The sequence below is a fragment of the Poecilia latipinna genome, unplaced genomic scaffold, assembly GCF_001443285.1.
Source record: "Poecilia latipinna isolate Pla-1442-1.1 unplaced genomic scaffold, P_latipinna-1.0 Scaffold1311, whole genome shotgun sequence".
In the NCBI taxonomy this organism is placed as follows: domain Eukaryota; kingdom Metazoa; phylum Chordata; class Actinopteri; order Cyprinodontiformes; family Poeciliidae; genus Poecilia; species Poecilia latipinna.
In genome coordinates this window covers 127,276-148,905 of record NW_015113927.1, presented here as the reverse complement: position 1 = coordinate 148,905, position 21,630 = coordinate 127,276, and the positions used below count along the sequence as shown (strand labels likewise).

General features: G+C 42.1%; 1 protein-coding gene across 5 annotated transcripts in view; it reads left to right on the top strand.

Moving 5' to 3' along the window:
- prkcz (protein kinase C, zeta) overlaps positions 1-21,630 on the top strand; it is a 108,049-nt gene that overhangs the window by 20,412 nt on the left and 66,007 nt on the right. Inside the window, exon 1 of one of the 5 annotated variants that reach the window (XM_015055347.1) lies at positions 18,481-18,850. The exons of 3 other annotated variants lie outside the window; for them this stretch is intronic. In XM_015055347.1, the coding sequence (XP_014910833.1) occupies positions 18,814-18,850 (37 nt within the window). In that variant the 5' untranslated portion in view covers positions 18,481-18,813. Of the gene's footprint in view, positions 1-18,480; positions 18,851-21,459; positions 21,553-21,630 lie in introns of those variants that run through there. One more of the 5 variants, XM_015055346.1, reaches the window with a different exon arrangement.

Genomic DNA, 21,630 nt, shown 5'->3' with positions numbered 1-21,630 from the left:
CCTAAGGGGCCGAAAGAGTAATGATGAAATATTTAAGATACATACTATTTTAGTTGTCAGTTCTAGCCCCCTTCTGCCTCTCTCTGCTGTTGTGTCCTTCAGCCATCCTGCCTGCTGGCGGTCAGAGGACCCGGTAGCACCGGTGGAGTTTGTTGTCCAGTTTAAAACCCAAATCACTTCCGATTGGTTTAAAATAAAACCAACACCAACAAAAAGTGGACTCCTAGTGCCAAATGGCATCACCTCTGTTTTCTGTTATTTCAACAGTTAATAGTTATCTTTCAGTCTTTTAATATTTATGAACATTTGTTATTTAGTTGCTGAAATCAAATTGATCACAAGTAAAATTTTGGGTTTTGCTATTTATATAGAATTAAGTCACTTTCTTTTTCAAAGATAGAAATATTTATTTAATGGGAATCTTTCATTTATGTCAGGATATTTTAATTATGCAAAAATCGTATGATGTCAGCTACATCAAAAGCTCAGTGAAGAAGAAAATTCTCCTGAAAGTAGTTTGATGTTGATAATTTAACCAAACTAAGAGGCATATTGTGTGTGTGTGTGTGTGTGTGTGAGAGAGAGATGGGATGAACAGACCTCCCTCTGTGTGCTGAAACTGATGCAGACTGGGAGGAGGTGGAAATGTTAAAATCCTGGATGATGTGCTCAGGGGACAGAGGCTGCTTTGCACTGGAACCCCACTCCCCTTCACCCCCCCCCCCCGTCCCCATCACCACCAAACTACACCCTCCTCCTGCTCCTCCACACTGCCGCCCCTTTTTCCCATCATCCCCCTCTCTTCCCATCAGCTGGCCTGGCACCGCTGTCTCTCCGGGGGCGGAGCCTGCATCTCTGCTGCATCAACACAAGAAACAGAGGCGGACACAGTGTGAGAGTGAGGCAGGCAGGCAGGAGAGGTTTATTATATTCTGTACATAATGTACAACATGAGCCTGCCGCCTCTTTAGCTCTGAGTTTATTTTTGATTTTCTGTGCCAAAGAAAATTGACAAATCAGAAGGAGCATGATTGACTCCAAAGGGTGGAGCTGAGAAGAGGAGAAGGAGAAAAGCAAAGCAGCTCTATCAGCTGTGAGCAGAGGGAGGGGAGGAAAGGGTGAGTGAGCTGGAGAGACAGAGAGAGAGAGAGAGAGAGAGAGAGAGAGAGAGAGGGGAAATAATGAAATAAATCACAGGGAGGAGAGGGCAAGCGGGAGGGATCATCAGAGAGAGGCAGAGGAGGGGATGTAGCGGTGTGTATCCTTGCCGGCTCGCCACACGTCCACATACACACGCATACATGTCCACACACACACACACTTAGCCTGGATAATGTGCAGATAGAGGAGGAGAGAGAGAAAGGAAGAAGGCAACCCGGTGAGCTATCTATCTGATATCTTCTTCTGCATCCATCAGTCCATCGTTTCATCTCTCCATCTTCCTCACCAGCCTCTTTGTCTGAGACGGGAGGACGAGGACGTCCTCCCGTCTCAGTTGTTTCTGTTGTGTTACAGAGGGAGGGGATCTGTTTTCCTCCGAGATTTTGCATGTGTGTGTGATTCACTGAGCTAGCTGCTAGCTGGCTGCCTGCTGGCTGCCTCCTTCACTCTGCTGTAAGCTGGGAGCTTGTGTTTGCCAGAGGCTGCCCCTGCCAGTGACTGACATGATGTTGGCGTGTATACGCGGCTGCCATGTTGTTGTTGTGTCTGCATCCAGCGTTACCTTCAAGCTAATAACCATGCTACATCAGAGTATGTTGCATTGACTACATCACCTGATATAACTGCTATGATGGAGGCTGGCTGCTCATTACAGCATCGCTCCTCTAGTTGTCCTCAGAGCTCTGATCATCAGCACTAACAGCCAAATGCTGCTTTGGAAGGTTATTCTGCATAATCACCCCCCCCCCAAAAAAAAACAACAAAAAAACACAGCACTTTCTGCTGAGCTGTATGGCCTAAAATGGGTTAAAGGCTAAATGCAGGACAAGATGGGACTCAGGTGAATGATCGACCTTCAAAAAGCTCCTTTTGCTCCTTAGATGTACTCATCAGATGTAAAGCTATGTGTGGCTTTGTCTCAGATATTCAGTCACGATGCAGAAATGTTTAAACTTGTGTCTGGGATTGCTTTAGGGGATTTCTCACTTTGTAGCTGTGCTCCTATCAGAGGAAAAACAGTAAAAACACTCGTTATGGTTGCTTTTGGTTTGCTTTTCTTTTTATATATGAAAGGTTAAAGAGAGTGGAGGTACAAGCCAAGTTTGTTCACCAGTGAAATAAAATGTTATTGATTCTTTCTGTAGGCAGGTGTGGCGGTATCAGACCTGGTGATGCCTTCAGGATGATCTCAGAAGGACTCGGATCAAAGACAATATCACTTGTGGCTTTGTGTGATCCATCTTTATAAAGCTGTGATTATATATTACAGTTTGTGCCTGTAGACATGGGCTGGGATCAAATTGCTATGGAAAAAAAATGTGAACAAAAATCCCAACAGTTTGCCATTATTACAAACAAATCATAATTAGAATAATTTAAACTGAATGCTCATTGTACAGTTATGTAATAATAGTGCTACAGCCAACACACACACACACACACACACACACACACACACTACCATCAGTGTAAAAGAGTAATGACAAAAGTACATTTAAGCGAAAGGTAGAATAGAAGACATTTACAAAATCACACAATATTTCTAAAATATTGACTGCAGTGAATATACAGTTTGTCTGTATATGGTGTAAACTGTACATAGTCTGATATTTTGCCAGTGCAAATCTATGCAGAATAAATAAAGCTTGAAAGTCTACAGAAAATGTGTTCATACAATATAGAACTATGGTGTATATAAATTTATACAAATTCTTTTAGGTAGTTTAGTGTTTGTAGAATTATATATGGTTTCCTTATAGGTTTTGTTGTATTACATATATCAATATAAGGACAGGTGAGTGTGTTGCCTCAGCTCAGGTGTAATGATATGTTCGGCTCACAGGGTGAGAACATGAACAATATCTGCCTCATAAGACAGAGACCAGACAACATTTTATTTAATATTTATTACTACTGGACTGTAGATCCATAACTAGACTGTTTGTTTATTTCATATCACTGGTTACGTAAGACAAAGTCCTCTTAGGTTCTAACAAGTTACTGCCACATTAGTGCAGTGAGTTTAGCACTTTAACCATTGCTGAAAGTGTTACGTCTTTAACTTCTCTCTGCTGCTTCATGACCTCTGGTTTCTCTCATTGCTTGATCATGTCTGATGCCAGTAGTGATGGAGATGTACAGTCTTTGTATTGTTTTACTTTTGGTTAGCAGAAGTGGCCTTCATGTTCCCCACAGCACCAGTTGTACTGATGCTACTTGGACAATGATCAATACATTGAGACATGAAAACTGTTAAGTGTTGAAAAATCCTCCCTGTAGGACTATCTGCTGTCCATCTGGGGATTTTTTGAACATTTTTCTCAAACAGCAGGCTAGGTACCATTTCCTCAATGCTTTAGGATTGCTCTTTTTTAGTGGCTGACTCTGAGCTCTCTAAATGACAGCTCAGGATCATCATGCCTAGCTTCTTGTCGCGTTTTACCTCAAGTAACTGTGGTGTTTGTGCTTCTAGCCTCATTAACCCTCACTTACCTCTCTGAAGTTTTACATCTTACAGGCTTATGAAGTTTTAGAGTATTTTGGGCCATTATGAGTTGCATTACTTACTCCGTGCATTGGGTCATCACTGCACAGAGTAATCTGATAAATCAGATTGTTTATCCAAAACTATTTATGGATCAAAGAGAAAATGTATGTGTGTGTGTGTGTGTGTTGTTTGTTTTGGTCTTGCATGTCCTTTTTGTTGACCTGTTTTTAGCACTTAATGGACAACGCTCAGCTGTATGCCTCAGTCTGCAACACGAGTCATTGATATGCAATAAACACAATAATACATCTGCATCCATTTCCTCTTGTTAATGGACATCACTCTTAATCAGTGCACAGAAGCTTCTACAGCGCTTCTGATTCTAGCTGTAGGGTCCAGTGGGACAGCAGTATAAAGCTCCAGTCAGTTGTAAGTAGTTGAACAGGTTAACTAGATACTGTCAGACTAGATCACAGATTGCCTTCCAGTTTACTAGCTGATTGTGTGTGCCAGCATCTCCTGTTTGGAGCGCCTGATTCCAGTGTCTATTTTTATTTTTCTCCCAACCGGTCTGTATTCATCATTACAGAGGAAACCTTGTGGTCTATCAGAACAACTGAATCAAGACTACAGGCTAAACGTTGGAGGCTGTCATTGTCATGCCTGTGGTGCTTTCTGCTTAACCTTGGAGGAAAGAGTTGTTGGAAATGCTCTCATATCATTGCTGGAAGGCTTCCTGGCCAGCAACACAGTCAAACAAGGGAGAGGCTTTTCTGTCTTTATCACATCACATAACGCCCCAGTTTTTTAAATGGGCTTTTGGACAAGTCAGTGGCAGCCTCTGGCAGCTAATCTGAGAGCTAAAACTCTTTGTGAGTAAGGCCAGGCTGGGGGTTGTTTTAAGACTCGATATTGCAGTAGACGCAGTAATTATGAGCATCTATGTTCTCTACAGTGACTGTTAGCAGCTGAATCACAGGAAGAATAAGTCATGTTCTCCCTTCTGTATTACATTAGGATTTCTAGCATTCGTCTCTTGGTGCTTTGTTTACATTCCAACAGGGAATAAATTCACTCGGCTTAGTTTGGGCAAACTGTGGCATTACATAACCTCATCATCCCCAACTTACGACCAGAGTTGGAAAGCTACTTCCAGCATACTCATTACTTGCTTTAAGTTGCAACCAAAGATGTAATCCTCTGGCATGCTTCCACTCAGAGATATAATCTGATTGGTTCTGACAGTAGTGGATTCATCAGTGCACAATGACTTGTGCGTGGAAATGAGTTAATCAGTTACGCTTTGTGCAAGTCTTAGTTCTTTTCTACCCATGCTGGTGAGCTGCGTGCCAAATCAATGTCAATTTGCGTCACTTGGTTTTGTTAACATTAAAAATCTTCACTATAAATCTGTATTTATCTACCAACAAACTAACTTCTCTTTTGCTAACAGTTGATAAAGAAAATAAATTAAAACCCCAGTTATGTTTTCCTGTCGTGACGAATCATCCATTTTATGCTTCAAATTTCAGCTTTTGATGATTAAAAAAAAGGGAAAAAAAAGTTTCTGGTAATGATAACCTCAGTTGTTGTTCTCCATCAGACTATGTTGAATCACCACATTTGAAGAAATCCAAATGTGGTGATTACTTGCCAACAGTGAAGTTACAGATTCAAAACATGTGGATGGATTCCAAGCTCTCCAATGATGTCAAACACATAAAAATAAAAAGAGAAGTGAAGTAAGGCTATTTGAATTCAGAAAACGAGATTTCCGAAAGGTTCTCCCCAGGTTTTCTCCCCAAACCTGTTCGTCACCACTGCACCCAATTAGCACATTTCCATCTCTGAGAACTCTAACGTACTTCACCTCACCAACTTTATCGCTAATGATTTTTGTAAGTTTCAGTGACTACACTTCTTTACACCATCCTCATCCTGTAGAATCTGCCTTTTTCCTCCTGTGGCATTGCTTTGTTTATTTCCTAACATGTCCACACATTCCCTCTGCTTTCACCACTTAAACAAGTTTCCTCCCTGCTCTCACCATACTTCATGTTATTGCTATCCTCGATTCTCCACGTCATCTCCTCTTCCCTGACACAGTGATTTCACAGCTGAATCTAGTTCCGTGTCACCTTACTACCAAGCTCCTGAAAAGGAGGATCATTACACATCCAGCTGCCAGGGGGCTTCTGGCTTGAAGGGGCTTTTATTGGCGGACAGCTGAGTGAGGATCAGCAAGCAATAATCAGGCACAGGTGAACAGAATGAATGTAATTGCTTGTAATATAATGTAATTGGTATGATAATGTAATATAATGTAATTGGTATGACTACCCACCATCCTACAACTTTTTGATGCATCCCTGCTAAAGCGCGCCTGAGTCGAAAGGCTGATTTCCCTCACTAATACATTTAATTTCTTAAGAAACTTTCTAGTTTTATTTATTCTGCACAATTTAATAAACTCTTTTGGCTAAATTGTGTTTGTTCGCCTTGTCCTTTGTTAAAATTTTGAGCACAAACTGAGCAATGTCTTGTCCCTTATCAACCGGGTCGTAACAAAAACAAAATATAAAAAGATTAACAATAACCAGTTGGGCGGGAGACGTTACCTGTATAGCGATTGTGCTGACTTTGTCGTCCTCTGACGTTTCGACCAGGACTTCTTTGAGACAGAGGTTTTAATCTCAGTATGTGATTTCATTCTGGTAAAATAAAGGCCGTATAAAATAACAAATCCGTCCACCAGCAGCAGCAGCAGGGTTTAAAACATCTGTCCCACATTATTCCCCTCTGCCTGTATAATAAGCTGCTCATTAGGAGGATGCCTTGCCACATGGCTGCTGTCATGAGCGGTTATTACTAACGAGAGCATTTGGACATTGAGCCCGGCTCCACACCCATACCAGTCAGCACACCTCCACTTCTGGCCATCTCTGGCTCCAGAAATAGCAGCGGTTTTGTAATGGGTCAGGTCTCCCTGCTGCACTGCAGCACACCCACATGTTCTCTCTGCTGCTAGCAGAGCGGAGCAGCTGATGCCCCTACAGCATCCGTCTGGATGTGGAACTGATCGGCGTGGAACAGATGGTTGGAGTTGCAGTCAACTTGCTTGGTTAAATCATCCGAGTACTACCTGTGGAACATCCAACTTGTAGACGGAGTAAATGATGAAAAGCCTGAACTCTACCTCCCCTGGTTGTTTTGTTCATCTGCTCTTAAGAGGGTTCATTTCAGCTTTAGAGTCTCTGCCAGCGCTGAGGCTTTGAAGCTCTCAATCACGCCTTGTCAGAGGAGTGTTAACTGTGGCACAGCAGTGCTCCATTGTTCTGCCTTTAACACACTGAAGTTTCTATAGTGAGCAGAATGATGCATTGTGACCGACGGGCACAATGTCTCCTGAGACAGTTCTGGGTTTGTGTTGACAAATCTGTCTTTGATGGACACTTCCATCAAACAAAGCTGCTCAATATTTACACGTTAGCAATTTTCTCATGTTGTTGTTGGAGAAAACTGAAGCACATTTGTGTATAGGAATGACATATGACATTAAGTACTGTGTTCAGATTACTTTCTTTTCTGGTTGGGGTTCTTTCTGTGAAGGGTTGCTGTCTTGTTTGGCTGTTGAGGAGGTCCCAGATAAAGAGTTGAGAATGGCAGGATTGGAAGCTTTCTTAAGAGGATAGCAGTAACCAAGATCAGAACCAGAACCAGAACCATCCTCCATTAACCCTTGAGTGATGTTGTGACAACTTCCTGAAGGTGGATGGTCGGAAAGAGAAGGACTTTCTTAATGAGACAGTGGCCCAATTTCAAGGCCTTAAATCACAAAGTCATGCTTGATATATTCAGTATTTATATAACTACAGAAGGTAAATTAGTTACTTGATTATGATGTAAAATGATTCCGTGTGACTGGAAAATACATCACACTGTCCCTTTAAGGCCAATGATGGGGTATTGTGAGGTGCAGTGGTCAGAGCGGCGCCCCGCATACGGAGGCTGCAGAACTCGATGCGGCCATCCGAGTTCAGCTTCCATCCTCGGTCTCTTTACTCCCCCATTCCTGTCAGCCCACTGGTGTCAAAAAAAAACCTCATCATTTATTTTGTACATTTCATTATATTGTGTGACAAACATACAATGCATGTTTCTGACCCCACTGTACTTTTGATTTGATTTATTTCAAAAAGAAAAAAAAAACAATCAGTAGGAATAGAGAAAACATGTGCATACAAAACCAAGAACAAATTAATATGTTTACCACTACTTTTCTGTTTGGTCATTGAGCCAGACTCCACATCCATACACTGATATGAGAGTAGGAAGAAGTGAACACTTATTTAAGCATACCTACTATCTCAATCTTGGTTTTAAAAAAAAGAAAAGGTCAGTTGTTTTCACCGAGCTAGCATCATGCTAATTAGCTGCTAATGTCATCTTGTTTTCTGTTGCTTTGAACCTACAAGCCTTGAGAAACGAGAACTTATCTGTCGTTTCTTATTAGTTGCAACAAAAAAACTACTGAAGCATTATTTTACTGTGTCTCAGTTTCAGTGTGTTTAAGCTTGTTGGGATAGCAGCAGGAGACCTGTCAGAGGAACCGAGGGCTCTATACCAAATAAAATGCCAACAGCTCTTTAGGAATCACTTTGTTGGCGATGTTGTCTGACCAGAGGAGGAAGCAAAGCAACCGGTCCCAAGATTTGAAATGCGTTTCGTCCTCTATAGGACGTTTGCCAGCAATCAGAATGACTTGATTTAATTCATATGAAGCCTGCTAACCCAACAGAATCCAGTTGTGGCGAGAAAATAGAGAGAATCCAAATCAGATTTTATTCAAGCATTATAACAAGGTTGCAGACAAAATACAATTAAAGAAAAATAACAGCTGCAGGAACTTTAAGTTTGTAAACGCTAGTGGTGTTACTTTACTTTAAGTCTTATTTGACATGGTGTCTGCCTAAGCTATTGTGTCTATGTAGTAACACTTTCTAAAATACTTATTTGTTGTCATTTCATGTTTCTTCCTGTAACCCTGGAAGGATATTATTATCTAAAGGGACAGAGACTGCAGCCACTTACACGTGGCTTTTTACTAGATTATCTCTATTCTCTTGTTTATCCTCCAGGTTCATTATGAGCTCTGGTTTTACAGTCAACTATTTTTATGACCAATACATCTAAAGAGATATTTGAACTGTTGGGCCCTTGTATGATGGGGCGAAAGAAGCATGAGTCTCTGCAGACAAATACTTCCACTGAGATGCTTAGGGTCTTTAATAATGGGATGTTTAACCTACATCATTACCAAGTGACTCATCCTGTTTTTTGTTCCTTCCACTTTACAAGAATTACAGTTAGCAACAGTCTTAAAGCTGCAATATGTAAAGTTTATATAAAATATGTTTGAACATTTGTTGAAACTGTCACTGTCTTGCCAGCATACTATGCAGTGGCGGTTTCTGATATATGGGCAACATGGGCAACCACCAAGGGCGACAAGAGCACCCATGTTTTGTTTTCTGGGGTTCTAGCACCAATGCATGAGTACTAAAGCACATCAAACAAGCCCTCTTATCTTAAATCCATCATTAACAGTCAGGCTCCTCGTTCCAGGTCAGACGATGGGATATGATGTATTATTTGAATAGACTTGACCTTATTTTGAGACTTTTAGGTGACCTGTAAAAATCCTGTCTTCAGCTCTTTAGCAGCTCCCAGTAGCTGGTGTTGTTGAAGCTCAGTTGTAGTTATGATCAGGTTCCGATGCCCAGCTCCGCCTCCCCAGCTGCCGGCCTGGCCCACTCTGCCTCCGACACATTGTCACTTCTCAGTGACGTCCAGCCTCTTCAGCTGCCGCTGCAGGGATTACTGAGTTAGTGTTTAGACCAGCGTGATGCTGCTACACTCACACTGCAGTGTGGAGAAAAAAAAAAGGATGCAGGCAGAGTGAGAGGTGTGTGAAGCCGCGGCAGCAGCGTCAGGAGTGTAAAGTGCTGACTGCCATCTGTGATGAAGATGAGTCACGGATGTGATGTGAGGAATCCAGAGTTAATGTTGGCTTGCTGTTGATGTGGCCAGGCCTGACTCCGGCTCGCCGGGCTGAGCCCACTTTCATGGGAGTCTCCAGGGATTTCATCAATTCTGGGGAGAGTTACTTCAGTCTGACCAGGTTCTGTTCTGTTGCTTTTCTCCGGTGCAGACATGCAAGCAGCGCTGCAGCTAAAAATAATCAAACACACTTTTAGGTGTCATGAGGATGATATTTTTATTTGCACAGCTGCTTCCACCACCCAGAGGAAAATCTGATATGTGGGTGTGATCCATTCAGGTCGGATCATTTCTAAAAGAACCTAGAATAAATTGATTTCTCTTTTTTTCTGGGCCATGTCTGTTTTTACAGAATACAGCCAGATACAGCTTGTTTACAGGCTGATATGTCTGATACCGAGGCCCTGATCAGAGGTCTGTGCCATGGTTGGATCAAAATGCATATGAGGATTGGGGAGCAGGAAACAATTCAACTGATCAAATGACTTGGCAGATGTCCTAGTATGTTTAACTTAATTCAGGAATGCTGTTTTAAACTTGCCCTGTTTATGCTTCCCAATCTCAACCAGCAGAAGAAGTTATCGTTTCACATCGCAGTCACAAACTTCATGGTATTGTATTGGACAAAGCAACACAGAGTTGTGCATAACTATGATGTGAAAGGACATAAGACATAGTTTTCAAATCTTAAAGAAAAAACAGTGAACAACTATGCTGTCCGTCTGTATTTTGCTCTACTGACTTGTCAGGTCCACCTGGAGGTCTGCTTAGGTTGCTCTCCACTACAACATCTACAGAATCACACTTTTGGCTCTTTGTCTTTGTTAAACATCTGAAGCAAAGCCATATTGGATGGAGACTTCTTGAACACTGGTTTTCAGGTCTTGCCACAGATTCTCAGTGGTTTTGGGCTTTGACAAGGCCAGACTAATTCATGAATAGTCTTGACCTGAACCAACCTATTGTAGCTCTGGCTGTGTGTTTGAGGTAGTTGACCAATCTTTGGTCCTCTGCAGCCTCTAACTGATTCCTCCCAGGATCGTTAAGGATTTAGTTTCATCCATCTTACTGAATAAAGACAAGGCCTCGGGATAATGCTTCCATCTCTGTGTTGCATGGTTGTGGTTGAGTAGGTGAATGGGTGAATGTTCAGTCTTCCTTCTCAGCCACTCGTAGACTTTTGTTTGTAGATCAAAACTTTATTTTGATCCCATCTAACCACATCATCATCTTGAACATGTCATTTGTGTCCCCTAGGTACCAGAGCTAGTAGCAAACTTTAACAGGGACTTCTTATGGTTTTCTTTCAACTGCAGCTTTTTTCTTGCCACAGAGAACGAAGCTCCTGTCTCTGTGCCTCTCAGTGCTCACGTTGCGTTCAGTCATTTATTCTGTTTTTATGAGTTAACTTGAGCCGCTTTTAATAAAGCTGGAAGCAGAGCTTACTGTACTCCTGCTCTTATAAACGATGTCATTTAGTTTAGCCTAGCCTAGCCTTTGGAAATTCAACATTCCAGTGAATGTCTGAGACAGTCCTGCTCTCCCCGAATCCAAACATGGGCTCAGAAGCAGTTGTATGGAGACCTTTTTGATCCCATTCTAAAGGAGAAGTGTTTATCGGGTCACATAGACACAAAGGTTGGGGTAAAGTCATTGGTTCTAGGAGCTCCAACATAACATTTCCCCCTGCCCTTGAATTAGTCATCTTATTTCTGCTGGTCAGATAAAGTTGAACATTAGAGGAGCCACTCAGCTCCCCAACATCCCACTGCAAGACATCGTCCTCAGTTCTCTTTGTTGCTGATTGCTCATTTGTGACTCCTCACTGATAGCTGGAGAAGCTGCTGGGTGGATTTCTCACTCCATGTTCCCTGGAAGTTGGAGGTGCAGACAAGGCTGGTCACCCATTGTTATCCAGAGAAAACATTGACGATACTCCATTTTTGGTTTTCTGGCACACTGTTTGCTACGCAGCTTTAGTTTGACATTGTCACGTTCCTTATTCTGGCTGCCTCCTGAAGTGTCAGGTTCACTTCTGGAGCAGAAAAAACCTGCTGCTGATTTGACTCTGATTGGCAGGTGACATTGTGGCGTGATCACCGGAGGAAATTTGGACTGATCTCCGATCAGACTGGGATCCTCATCCAGGTGTTTTCATCTGTAATGGAGTTAGAGTAGCCTCTCATCTGTAGCAGCACACCAGCACACATTCCTGTTCCATAAAGGATCTTCGTTTTAGTCAGCACACGTGGCATAGTGACATCATCGGCTTTAGTCGATGAAAATGCTGATGTGACTTTGATGCTCATTCGACTGCACTGGCCTGATAGCAACAGAAAATGTTTTAGAAATGCAAAGTAAAACTGTAATACATTAATAAATCATCATTATACAGAAGATCCATGGAGGTTACACAGTTCATCAATAAATATCAGAGCTTTGTACCAACCTGGACTCGGATTCTTCCATTTGACTGCTGACAATTATTGGAAAAGCTTTTGTCACCCAACCTGTGTTATCAATAATAGAGACTGACTGGGAATGAAAACGAAATATCCATTTCCTGTTTTGCAACAGTGATCCTGTATGTGGATCAGATTTTCAGCAACACAGACAGCAGAAGCTATTAAAAGCCTGAATGGAAAGATGCTACCAACACCACGCTCATCCACACGCTGACACATAGATGGTCCAGACGGTTGAAGGTCATTTAAACACAGGTTACTACTCCAGTCTGGAGTCCATAAAGTCATTCCACACAGCTTTTTATTCTAGTTCTCTAATCTCACATGAACTAAAAACATCAAAAATGACCAAAAAAGTCTCCATCAGTTGTGAAGTTGCCTGATGACTGCTGATGACTAAATAGAGTCCACCTGTGTGTAATCTAATCTCCTTACAAGCCCGGCTGCTGTGACTGTGAATACTTTTGCACACCACACTTTTCAGTTTTCAATTTGTAAAAAATGTTTTGAATCACTTATAATTTTTCCTCTTCTCCACAATTGCATACCACTTTGTGTTGGTCTTTCACGCTGATTTTCAATGAAATGTCTTTGTGGTTGTAATGTGTCAAAACATGAACAAGTTCAAGGGGTGTGAATACTTTTGCAAGCCGCTGTATCTCCTCTCTGGTGATCAGGAGAGCAGTGGCCTGACCAACAAATAATTGAAACTATGCCTAACCTGGGCTTCTTTGACTAATCCCTCTGTTACAAATCCTCAGGAAAGAAAAGATTAGAGATATGATGACCGGTTCATTTTTCTAAGAGCTGCTGCTCTGCTCGACTGATTGGTTTTATGGATTGTAGTTCATTTCTATCATCAACTCCCCTCCCCCCCAGCAGGTCTGATCCAGAGGAAGTCTCTCTGGATCAGAAGTTTGCAAGCTCACCGTGTGTGAGAAGGTTCAAACAAAATGGGGTTAGTGAAATGTCCACATCGCAACAGTGGTTCGAAGTGTGTTTTTACCTGTCTTTTACTCACTCAGTCCCAAACTGTAGACTCGGCTTTTGAGGAATAAAAGTTTTTACAGAAAGTCAGCTCCTCATTCAAAATTTGACCATAATCGTAACCAGTTATTGAAGGTTGTGTTAAAAGCCGACTCCAGATATTTGAACAAAATGAACAGAAGCGTTTTCTCAGCCTCCATTTATAATTTAAAGGAACACATGACTTATGAAGAAAAGCCTTCTGCTTAACCTGTGACTGCCTCCTGCTGTTTTTGACTGCACTGATTTCAAATAAGACAGTTTGGGGCAACGTCAATTGGATTTTATTTTATACTATGAAACGTGTTTCATACAGTTTGGTTTTAGCCTGCCCATTGCCTTCCTGTGCAAGTTGCAGTCATCACTATGACTAAATATAAATGCATGGATCTCTAAATCTTACAGAGACATTAGTCCTTTAATCATGGAAATACTCTTCAGGCGATAGAAGCCCCACTTTGTAAATGTTTTTATGTGGCTCTGAAGGTTCAGGACTGAATCCATCAACACCCAGATTTCAGACCTGATCACTAGTTTTTAGCTGCAACAACTGAAGCTGTGTGCTTCTTTAGGTCCGAATAAAATAGAATAACTTCAATTTTATTTCTGTTCAGCAGGACAAAGTTACGGCACTTCCATGCATTGCTTTGTTCTAAAAATCTGTTCAGTACACGGATGGGGCCTATTCCATGTAAGCTATTCAGTGAGCTTCAGGGTAACGGTTAAGGGCTTTTAAAGCCTTAGTGACTGCATTTCTCTTTGAGCTCTTTGAGCTCTGCCTCCTTTCTGCCTCTGCTGCTTCATTCTGTTGTTCTCCAGGATTTGGAGCTGCTGCTGTGTCCTGCTGCTGAACCTCCGGTGAATGGCGCTAGCCCGCAGCACATCTGTTCAGAAGGCTAATCCACAAACGACGTGCTCTCTTGCATAATGCTCCCACTGGGCCGCCACTTCAGCTGGCACAAACAAGCCGCACAACAATAGTGTCACTGCAGCCACCAAAGAGGAGACCATAGTGGAGCAGAAAGAGAGCTCTGCTTCGCCGCTGCTTAAGTTCCTCCGAACTGAACTGGCCTCATTTCAGACGCCTCCCCTGTGGCATTCCCTCTTTATTTAACTGCCCCCTCTTTCAGATATTACTCCTCCCTTCATCAGTGCCCTTTCTTTTCAATAACAGTCTGCTCTCTCCTTGCTGTCACAGCTTTTTTTAAGCCCCTGTTCTTGTGTTAGTCTGCGTTTCTCTGCTCACTGAACCTCACGCCTGACCGAGTCACCTTGCTGTTCTCAGTTGGTAATCTGAAGTGAAAGCATTTCAAACATGCCCGCGATCTTTTAAAGTATGGCTACAGAAACGGTGGAGCACAGCGACTTATCAAGGTCACAAACATTAAACATTAGAAGGAAGACCTTTAATCGTTTGCATTTTTCCAAACTTTGTGTGTTACTGTTACTGTTCTGGTGGACTGATGGTTCAACTCCCTCCCAGACGAGAGATCATAGCTGTTGGTCAGGAAATCATACTTTATGCCAGTTGAAAAAAATCCCCAAGAAAAATTTTGTTTCTGACATTGTTGTGGTGAAATGTTGGTCCACTTTAATGTTTCTTGAAATCATTTAGGTTTGCTGAGACCATCTGAAAGTTCTGTTGCTTTCAGATGCGACTTTACTTCTTTGAGATGAAAGGTTTTCTGCAGGCAACTCTTCCCTACAAGTTTACAGGCTTAGTCTTTTTTTTTTTTTTTTTTTTTCCTGTCCTGAAATTTAACATTAATGTGCTACTGGGGCCTGTAGAGTCCAAAATTGAGCATGTGCACTGCTGTAGCCTTTACTTCTTGGCATTATGCTAACACACTCCTCTCCATGGCAACAAGAGGCTGATATTTATGAAGGGGATCATATTTGCTGATGATTATTTATTTGCTTTGACAAGCAGCATCTGTCTGGCTGCTACTTTCCTGTTTCCAGCTTTTGAAACAAGAGGGGGTACTTAGTTTTTCGCACAGTTTTCTTTATCTTCTTTAGATCATAACATTGTGGAAACCTTTAATACACCTGAGTTTAGATGCAGGAGCTGCACCAGTCAAGATTTTCCCAGCCAGTATCAATTTCTGTTATCCTTCAGCTCTGACCTGCCATGTCCACTTTGGAATAGTTATGATTTTTCTCATTTGGTTAAAATTAGTTTTAATTCAGCAAGTAAATATAACAATGTATCTGTAGCTGAAGAAAAAGGTGGAGCTTAAATGTCAGAATTCTCAGAGTTAATTCTCATCCAACAGATTGTATGTAAAGGTCAGCTTGTATCTTTTCCACTCGGTGTAAGCTTCCAGAGAGAAGCTGTAGAGCTTTAAGATGGCACATTCATTGACTGAAAAAGGTTGACCTTATTTTTCAGTGACTTATAGTTCATCTCAAAAGATTGGATTATTGCATAAAAATACAACATTTTCTCAGAAAATCATTACATATGTATTAATATATTCCAAGCCTTTGTTTCTTGTAAATTTTATGAATATGAAAACCTTTTATCTGTAGCACAAAAAAATCCTTTGGAAAATCTCATTTATGGAAACTCATGGTCTCGTGCCCTAATCAGCTAATGAACTCAAGGCAGCTGCAAAGCTTTCCTGAGCCTTTGAATGGCCTCTAACTCTGGGTCAGTAGGACACGATCATGAGGAAGAGTGCTGACTGGCCAGAAGTCATCGATATCCTTCACAAGGAGTGGAGAAGAAGCTGGTTGGTCTGTATCCAAGGATATCAACAGAAAAGTGAGTGGAAGGAAAAAGTGTGGCAGGAACAGGGGCGACAGCAACAGGGAGAATGTCAGTCTTTAGAGGATTGACAGGCAAAATTCTTTCTGCAAAGAAATAAGTTTTATTTATACCTGAAATGACTGGATCAATTGGAGCCTGTTAAACGATTGTTTACTGGAGGTGGGAACTCTGTTGAGGTTTTAAATGTTAAAACCTCAACATGTAATGTGCCAGTTTAACGCCATGAAGCTTACCAGAAATTTCCTGCGCTGTAATCAACCATTGTCCACAGCAAAGAGAAATGGAGATAGACCGTGTTGGTCACACTATTGTTAATTCAATATTTGGAAGCGTGAGTCGTGACCAACACGGTCTGAACGGCTTCCTTCACTTCCCCATCGCCTGTTGCTACATTTCTAAAACAGCGCATCATTCACAGCTTCTTCTGTTCACTGTTTGGCCCAGTGGAAATTCTACCGTAGAAATCCCAGTCAATGGGGAAAAAGCCCAGACTGAGCTTTGAAGAGAGATGAGAATTGAGCAGAATAGTGCAGGAAGGCAGCCCATGTAAACACAGCCAGTAACAAGGTAAAAAAAAAAAAAAAAAAAAGCAATGTACTATATTTTCTTTCAGCTACTCACTTCCTTAAAAACCCTTTAGCTATCACCTTCAAAACACTTAGTGAAAGTCAGCAGGTTTACAAGCACACTGGTGTTTTCATGACAGTTGAGGGGTGGTGGTATAAATATCTTTAAAATGATGTTATCTGTGTTTTAATGCTTATTTTAGAGAAAGTTTTGATTCAGAGAAAATAGCTGCCTAACCCAGGTTGCTGCAGATAAATTCAGATAAAGGAGAAATGTCTTGAAGGTTGTGCTGATAAAAGTGTCTCCAGACTTCCCTCGTCACTGTTGAAGAATTCAGAAAATGTTTGAACAGCCTCACTGCTGTTGCAACACTGGCCGGCAAGAGAAGACCAAAGCCTGTCCCAGTCTGGATTTGGCTGGGAGACGGAGATTCTACTGTGAGCCTGTCTCTGTGTTTATGGCTGAATTTATGGCTTTTGTCATGTTGTCAGCTGGAGGTTTTTTGTTTACCGTACGTATCACACATTGTAGTTTCAGTTTGTTCTAAAATAAAATACATGAACTCGGTTGATGTTAGAGAGTTGTGAGTCTGCTGTTTGGACTTGTTTATTCTTACAGAGCTTTTTCAGACAGGCATGTAGGAAGTCTGGAAGTTATGTTACCATAGATAGATGTTTCCTCATCAGTCCTGAGCAGCTGTGTGATGTGACGAGGCTCGTTGTGCCATTATTGTTTCTAGGATCATTTTATTGTCCCAAGATGACCAGGACGAGCTTAATGACCAACGTAGAGAACCTACATTAAAAGAAATGGATCGCATTGTTGTTGTTACTCTATTTACACTCTCCATCCATACCAATAATCTACTTTAAATATTGTGTGCATGTGTGCCAGATGCCTATTAGAATATGAATGCTACCACAATATGAACGAAGTAAACAAGCATCCACATTTAGCGTCAAGAACGTCACGGAATGCATTAGACACAGACGAAGACGTCAAAAAAACAAAGCCAAATAATTCTATTCAAAACATGCAGTAGAGTTATTTCCTCAAGGACGCAGCTAAAAGCTAGCACGCAGCGCTAACTATCAAACCAATGACTAGAACGTCATTATCAACACACAAAATGTATGTCTGAAATAAGCTTTATCGTCTTTTTAGTGTTATTTGGAGCTTGCCGCTTTGCTGTGTCCTTCATTTCCATAGAGAGGAGGAACTGACCCTCAGTCAGTCATTAAACCTGTCTTGATACTGGCAGAGGTTGTTGAAGCAGTGGTAGGTCTCCAAAAACCGACATTCCCCACGGTTGTAGGTACATTCCTGAGAAAAATAAAATTTAACCAGGTACTTCGAAGAGGCTGTGATGGTGGAGTGTGATGTAAGGAATCGTACACACTAGAACCAAACATTTCCACTTGTCTAGTCACAACTTCGGCATAACTGATCTTGGCCTACAAAATCAGTGAGAAAAAAAAAACTGGCTGATTCACAAAACCAACTAATCGGAAGTCCATGACCTTGTTTAGCAGTTCCACAGTAAAAGCAGTGACATAGTTGACAAGAAAATGTAATAGGGAATAGAGATAAATTACCTTTCATCAAAAATCCTCACATTTCCTGCAGTGTCTGTTTTTAACTTATAGCAACAATAGTCCAAATGAGACGGCTAAATGCCACCTGTGACCTGCTGTCTTTGGTGATCCAGACGTACACATAACTGTTAGAACTGCTCCTTTAATTTGCTTTGAGAGAACATATAGATTTCATCTGGTTTCTACAAGTAAGAGGTTTATTTTTGGTTTAAAAGGTGGAGGGAGCAGATGATGCTGCTGCAGATATCACAACCAATTTTGCCATCTTGTGGGCAAGAAGCTGAAACTGCAGCACTATTGCACACTGCTCTAAAAAGGCTCAGTGCTGTGGTTTAGTTTTCCCTTCTGCCAGGAGCTTCAGCTGCCCGACCAGATTAGGACTAGAACAGGTTAGTGGTGGAGCTGGAGGAGGTTTCTGTTGCCACGTCTCGTCTGATGTGTGTAACTTGGCTTGTTTATGGCAGGAAGCTGAAGATGAGCACTTCTCAGGAGATTACAGACGAATAAAAAGGGAGGAGAGGAGGGAAGAGAGGATAGGAGAGCAGAGCGGAAAGACGAGCAGCTCTGTGAGACTGATATAGAGATGTGGAAGAGGTGAGGATGAGGAGGAGATTTCCTGATCTGGAAGTCAGCCGGTGATCCAGAGGATGAAGGACTGGTTGGTTTCCGGCTGGAGGGATGCTGCTCACGCTGCTCTTCTATTTTCGAATCAAAGGTAGGAGAACATGGAGGATTCAGGAGGACTTCGCTATGTGTCTTTTATTAAAGCAAAGGTTCACTGGGTCCAGTCCAGTTTCTCTTCTGTTAATGACACTGTAGCTGAACGGAGATCAGATCTGCTCCAGGTTTTCTTTGCTTGCTGATTGAACCTCTGTCTGCCACACAGAACATGACTGAACAGTACATACAGGTGCAATTATCTTATTGATTCGTTTTAAAATTTGAGTTGTATTGTCCTTCAAATGCATCAACCTGAATTATGTTGAACATATTCAGTTGTTACAGAACGGCTTTTCTGCAGGAACAGCAGGAATGCGAAACACAGAAAGCTGTGATGCTGTGGTCCGGCCCACCTTCAGTAGTGCTGCTCTCACAACTAAAAGATCAAACGTTGAGCAGTGGAAGGAAAAGGGAGTGTTTGTGATCAGATTTTTTTTTTTTGCAGGTGCTCGCTGATCTTGACTTTTTTTTCCCCTCACAGCATGCAGCACCATGAATCTTCTGAATGTCTGCTCACATTTAAAACCTTCTGTAGCTCACTGTGCCAGTCAGCCTCTGAAGCCCTCACAGCTCTCTGCATTGGCGCTCTTCTAAGACGTGAACAAGAACTCTGTCCTGGGAGTTTCTGTAGAACTGACAGGGGGAGATTTCACAGTAGCCGTGTTGTTGTCAGTTACATGCCTCAGCTGATAGTACGGCTTCAGTGACGGCCAGCAGCTTGATGAATACAATCCAGCTGTTATTACTTTGTGTCTCTGTGCACCAGCAATGTACTTCTTATTAAATACCCAGTACATAGCTGTTATACTTTATCAGCTGTTGTTTTAAATATAGTTTATTGCAAATCTAGCTATTACAAACATTTGACTTGTTGATGCACTTTTTAGCTCCTAGAGCAGGGGTGTCCAAAGTCGGTCCTCGAGGACCGACTTTGGACACCCCTGTCCTAGAGGAACCAACACTATGGAGGGAGGAGCCGAAAACGCATTTTGAAAACCTAAGGCTAACCACAGCATGATGGGAAGCACCATGCTCTTCCCGTTCCCACTAACTGTTTTGCTCCTGATTTTTGTGTTCAGCTCGTTGGCTGTAAATTTTGTTTTGATCATTTTTCATTAAATCTTCACCGTTTGCTCGATGCCTCTCCCTGTCTGCATTGGTCCACCACAACAATAATCGAACATGACGGTCATTCCGGTTAACTATTAGAAGTGCTGTTGATACAAGCGCTAGCCTGAAGCAGTACTGAATGTTTTTGCATTACATAGCAAGTAGTTGTAAAAGAAAACAAACAAATTACATGTTTATTGTTGATGATGCACACAATGCATTTATTCCTCACAGCTGAGTTACTGGATGATTGTCGATCACACCTGCAGGCTGACAAGTATTAAAGCTTTGCTGTGTGTTTTTTGTTCATTGTTAGTCAGGTTTTATAAATCTGCGCTATACCTGGCAGACAAGACGTGTTTGTGTTGTGTTGCATTAGTGTGATGAAGTCTGTTCAACTGAACCGGTCCCATTGAAGCGTACTTGCTGCAAAGCAAGTGAATGAAGGTGAAATTGGATAGCGTGGTGGATCATATCAACTTGTATCGTTTTTTTTGTTTTTGTTTTTCTTTACTTGCATATCTGAAATCACTCGGCGTGTTTAGCCAGTATCTGTGTCCAGATATTGGCTATAGACCATACATGTACAGCCCCGCCCCCCTGGGGGTGGGGTCTTCACTGTGACTGTTTGGATCAGTTCATGAACTAAATGAGGTTTTCACAGTTTCCTGAGCAGAATAAATCAAACTGTTTAAAACAGATTGAGGTCTTACGAAGCGTTAGGATGATGTCTTTAAGCCGAGTGACTGTGGAGCTCAGTCACTGCTTTAAGTCTCTGATGCTGAGCGTCAACATTTTCTCATACTGTATCGGCTCATACTGGCCTCATCGCCCACTTTGATGCGCCGCATGGTGTTCGTATGCACACCTCACTGCTCGGTGCTGTGAGTTGGCTCCGGGGGTAACATGGCAATAGATCTGTTGGCACAGTGTCACCTAGATGGACTGACTCATCAGCACGTGGCACTGATTTGTCTGCCATCCCACGAGGTGGTTTGTACCTCTGCCATCCGACGCTGTGGAAAATCTGCAGAGACTGCAGAACCCCCCATTTACTCTTAACGGTGTCAGAGGAAAGGAGGTTAAACTCTCGACATGTTTATTAGTAGGAAAATGTTAGAAAGCAAGTTTAATTTTCTTACTTCTACTTCTTTACAACCAGTCACTACTTTGTGTTGGTTTGTCACATAAAATCCAGATGAAATATGCTGATATTTTTGGTTGGAGCTTAACAAACATTGACAGTTTAAATGTTGCGAAGACTTTTGCGAGAAGCTGTACTCCGGCAGAGCAACATGAGCACAAGGTGTGCGTCGTTACACCATGACCACTGTGTTTGTGTATGAGGGAGAGGGCGGGTTTTGTTGGCAGTAACTTGTTGCTGCTACTTTCCTGTGAAAGGAACAATGTCTGGAAGTGAGTCGAGCCTTTGTAGATGTCCTGGTAGATTTGCTTGTACCGCCCTGAACTTCAGCTGCTCGGCTCATTTCTCAGCCTGCAGTCCATCAGTGGCACGCTGGATGCTCGTCTTTATCCCCTCTACGGAGAGAATGGCAGGACTCTGCGTGTTGGCCTTTACATCTGGAGGTGTTGTATTTTACCCTTTATGTAACCTGTTGTCCTCCTTCCCTCTCTGACCTCCCCCCCCCCCCTCTTCCTCTCTCT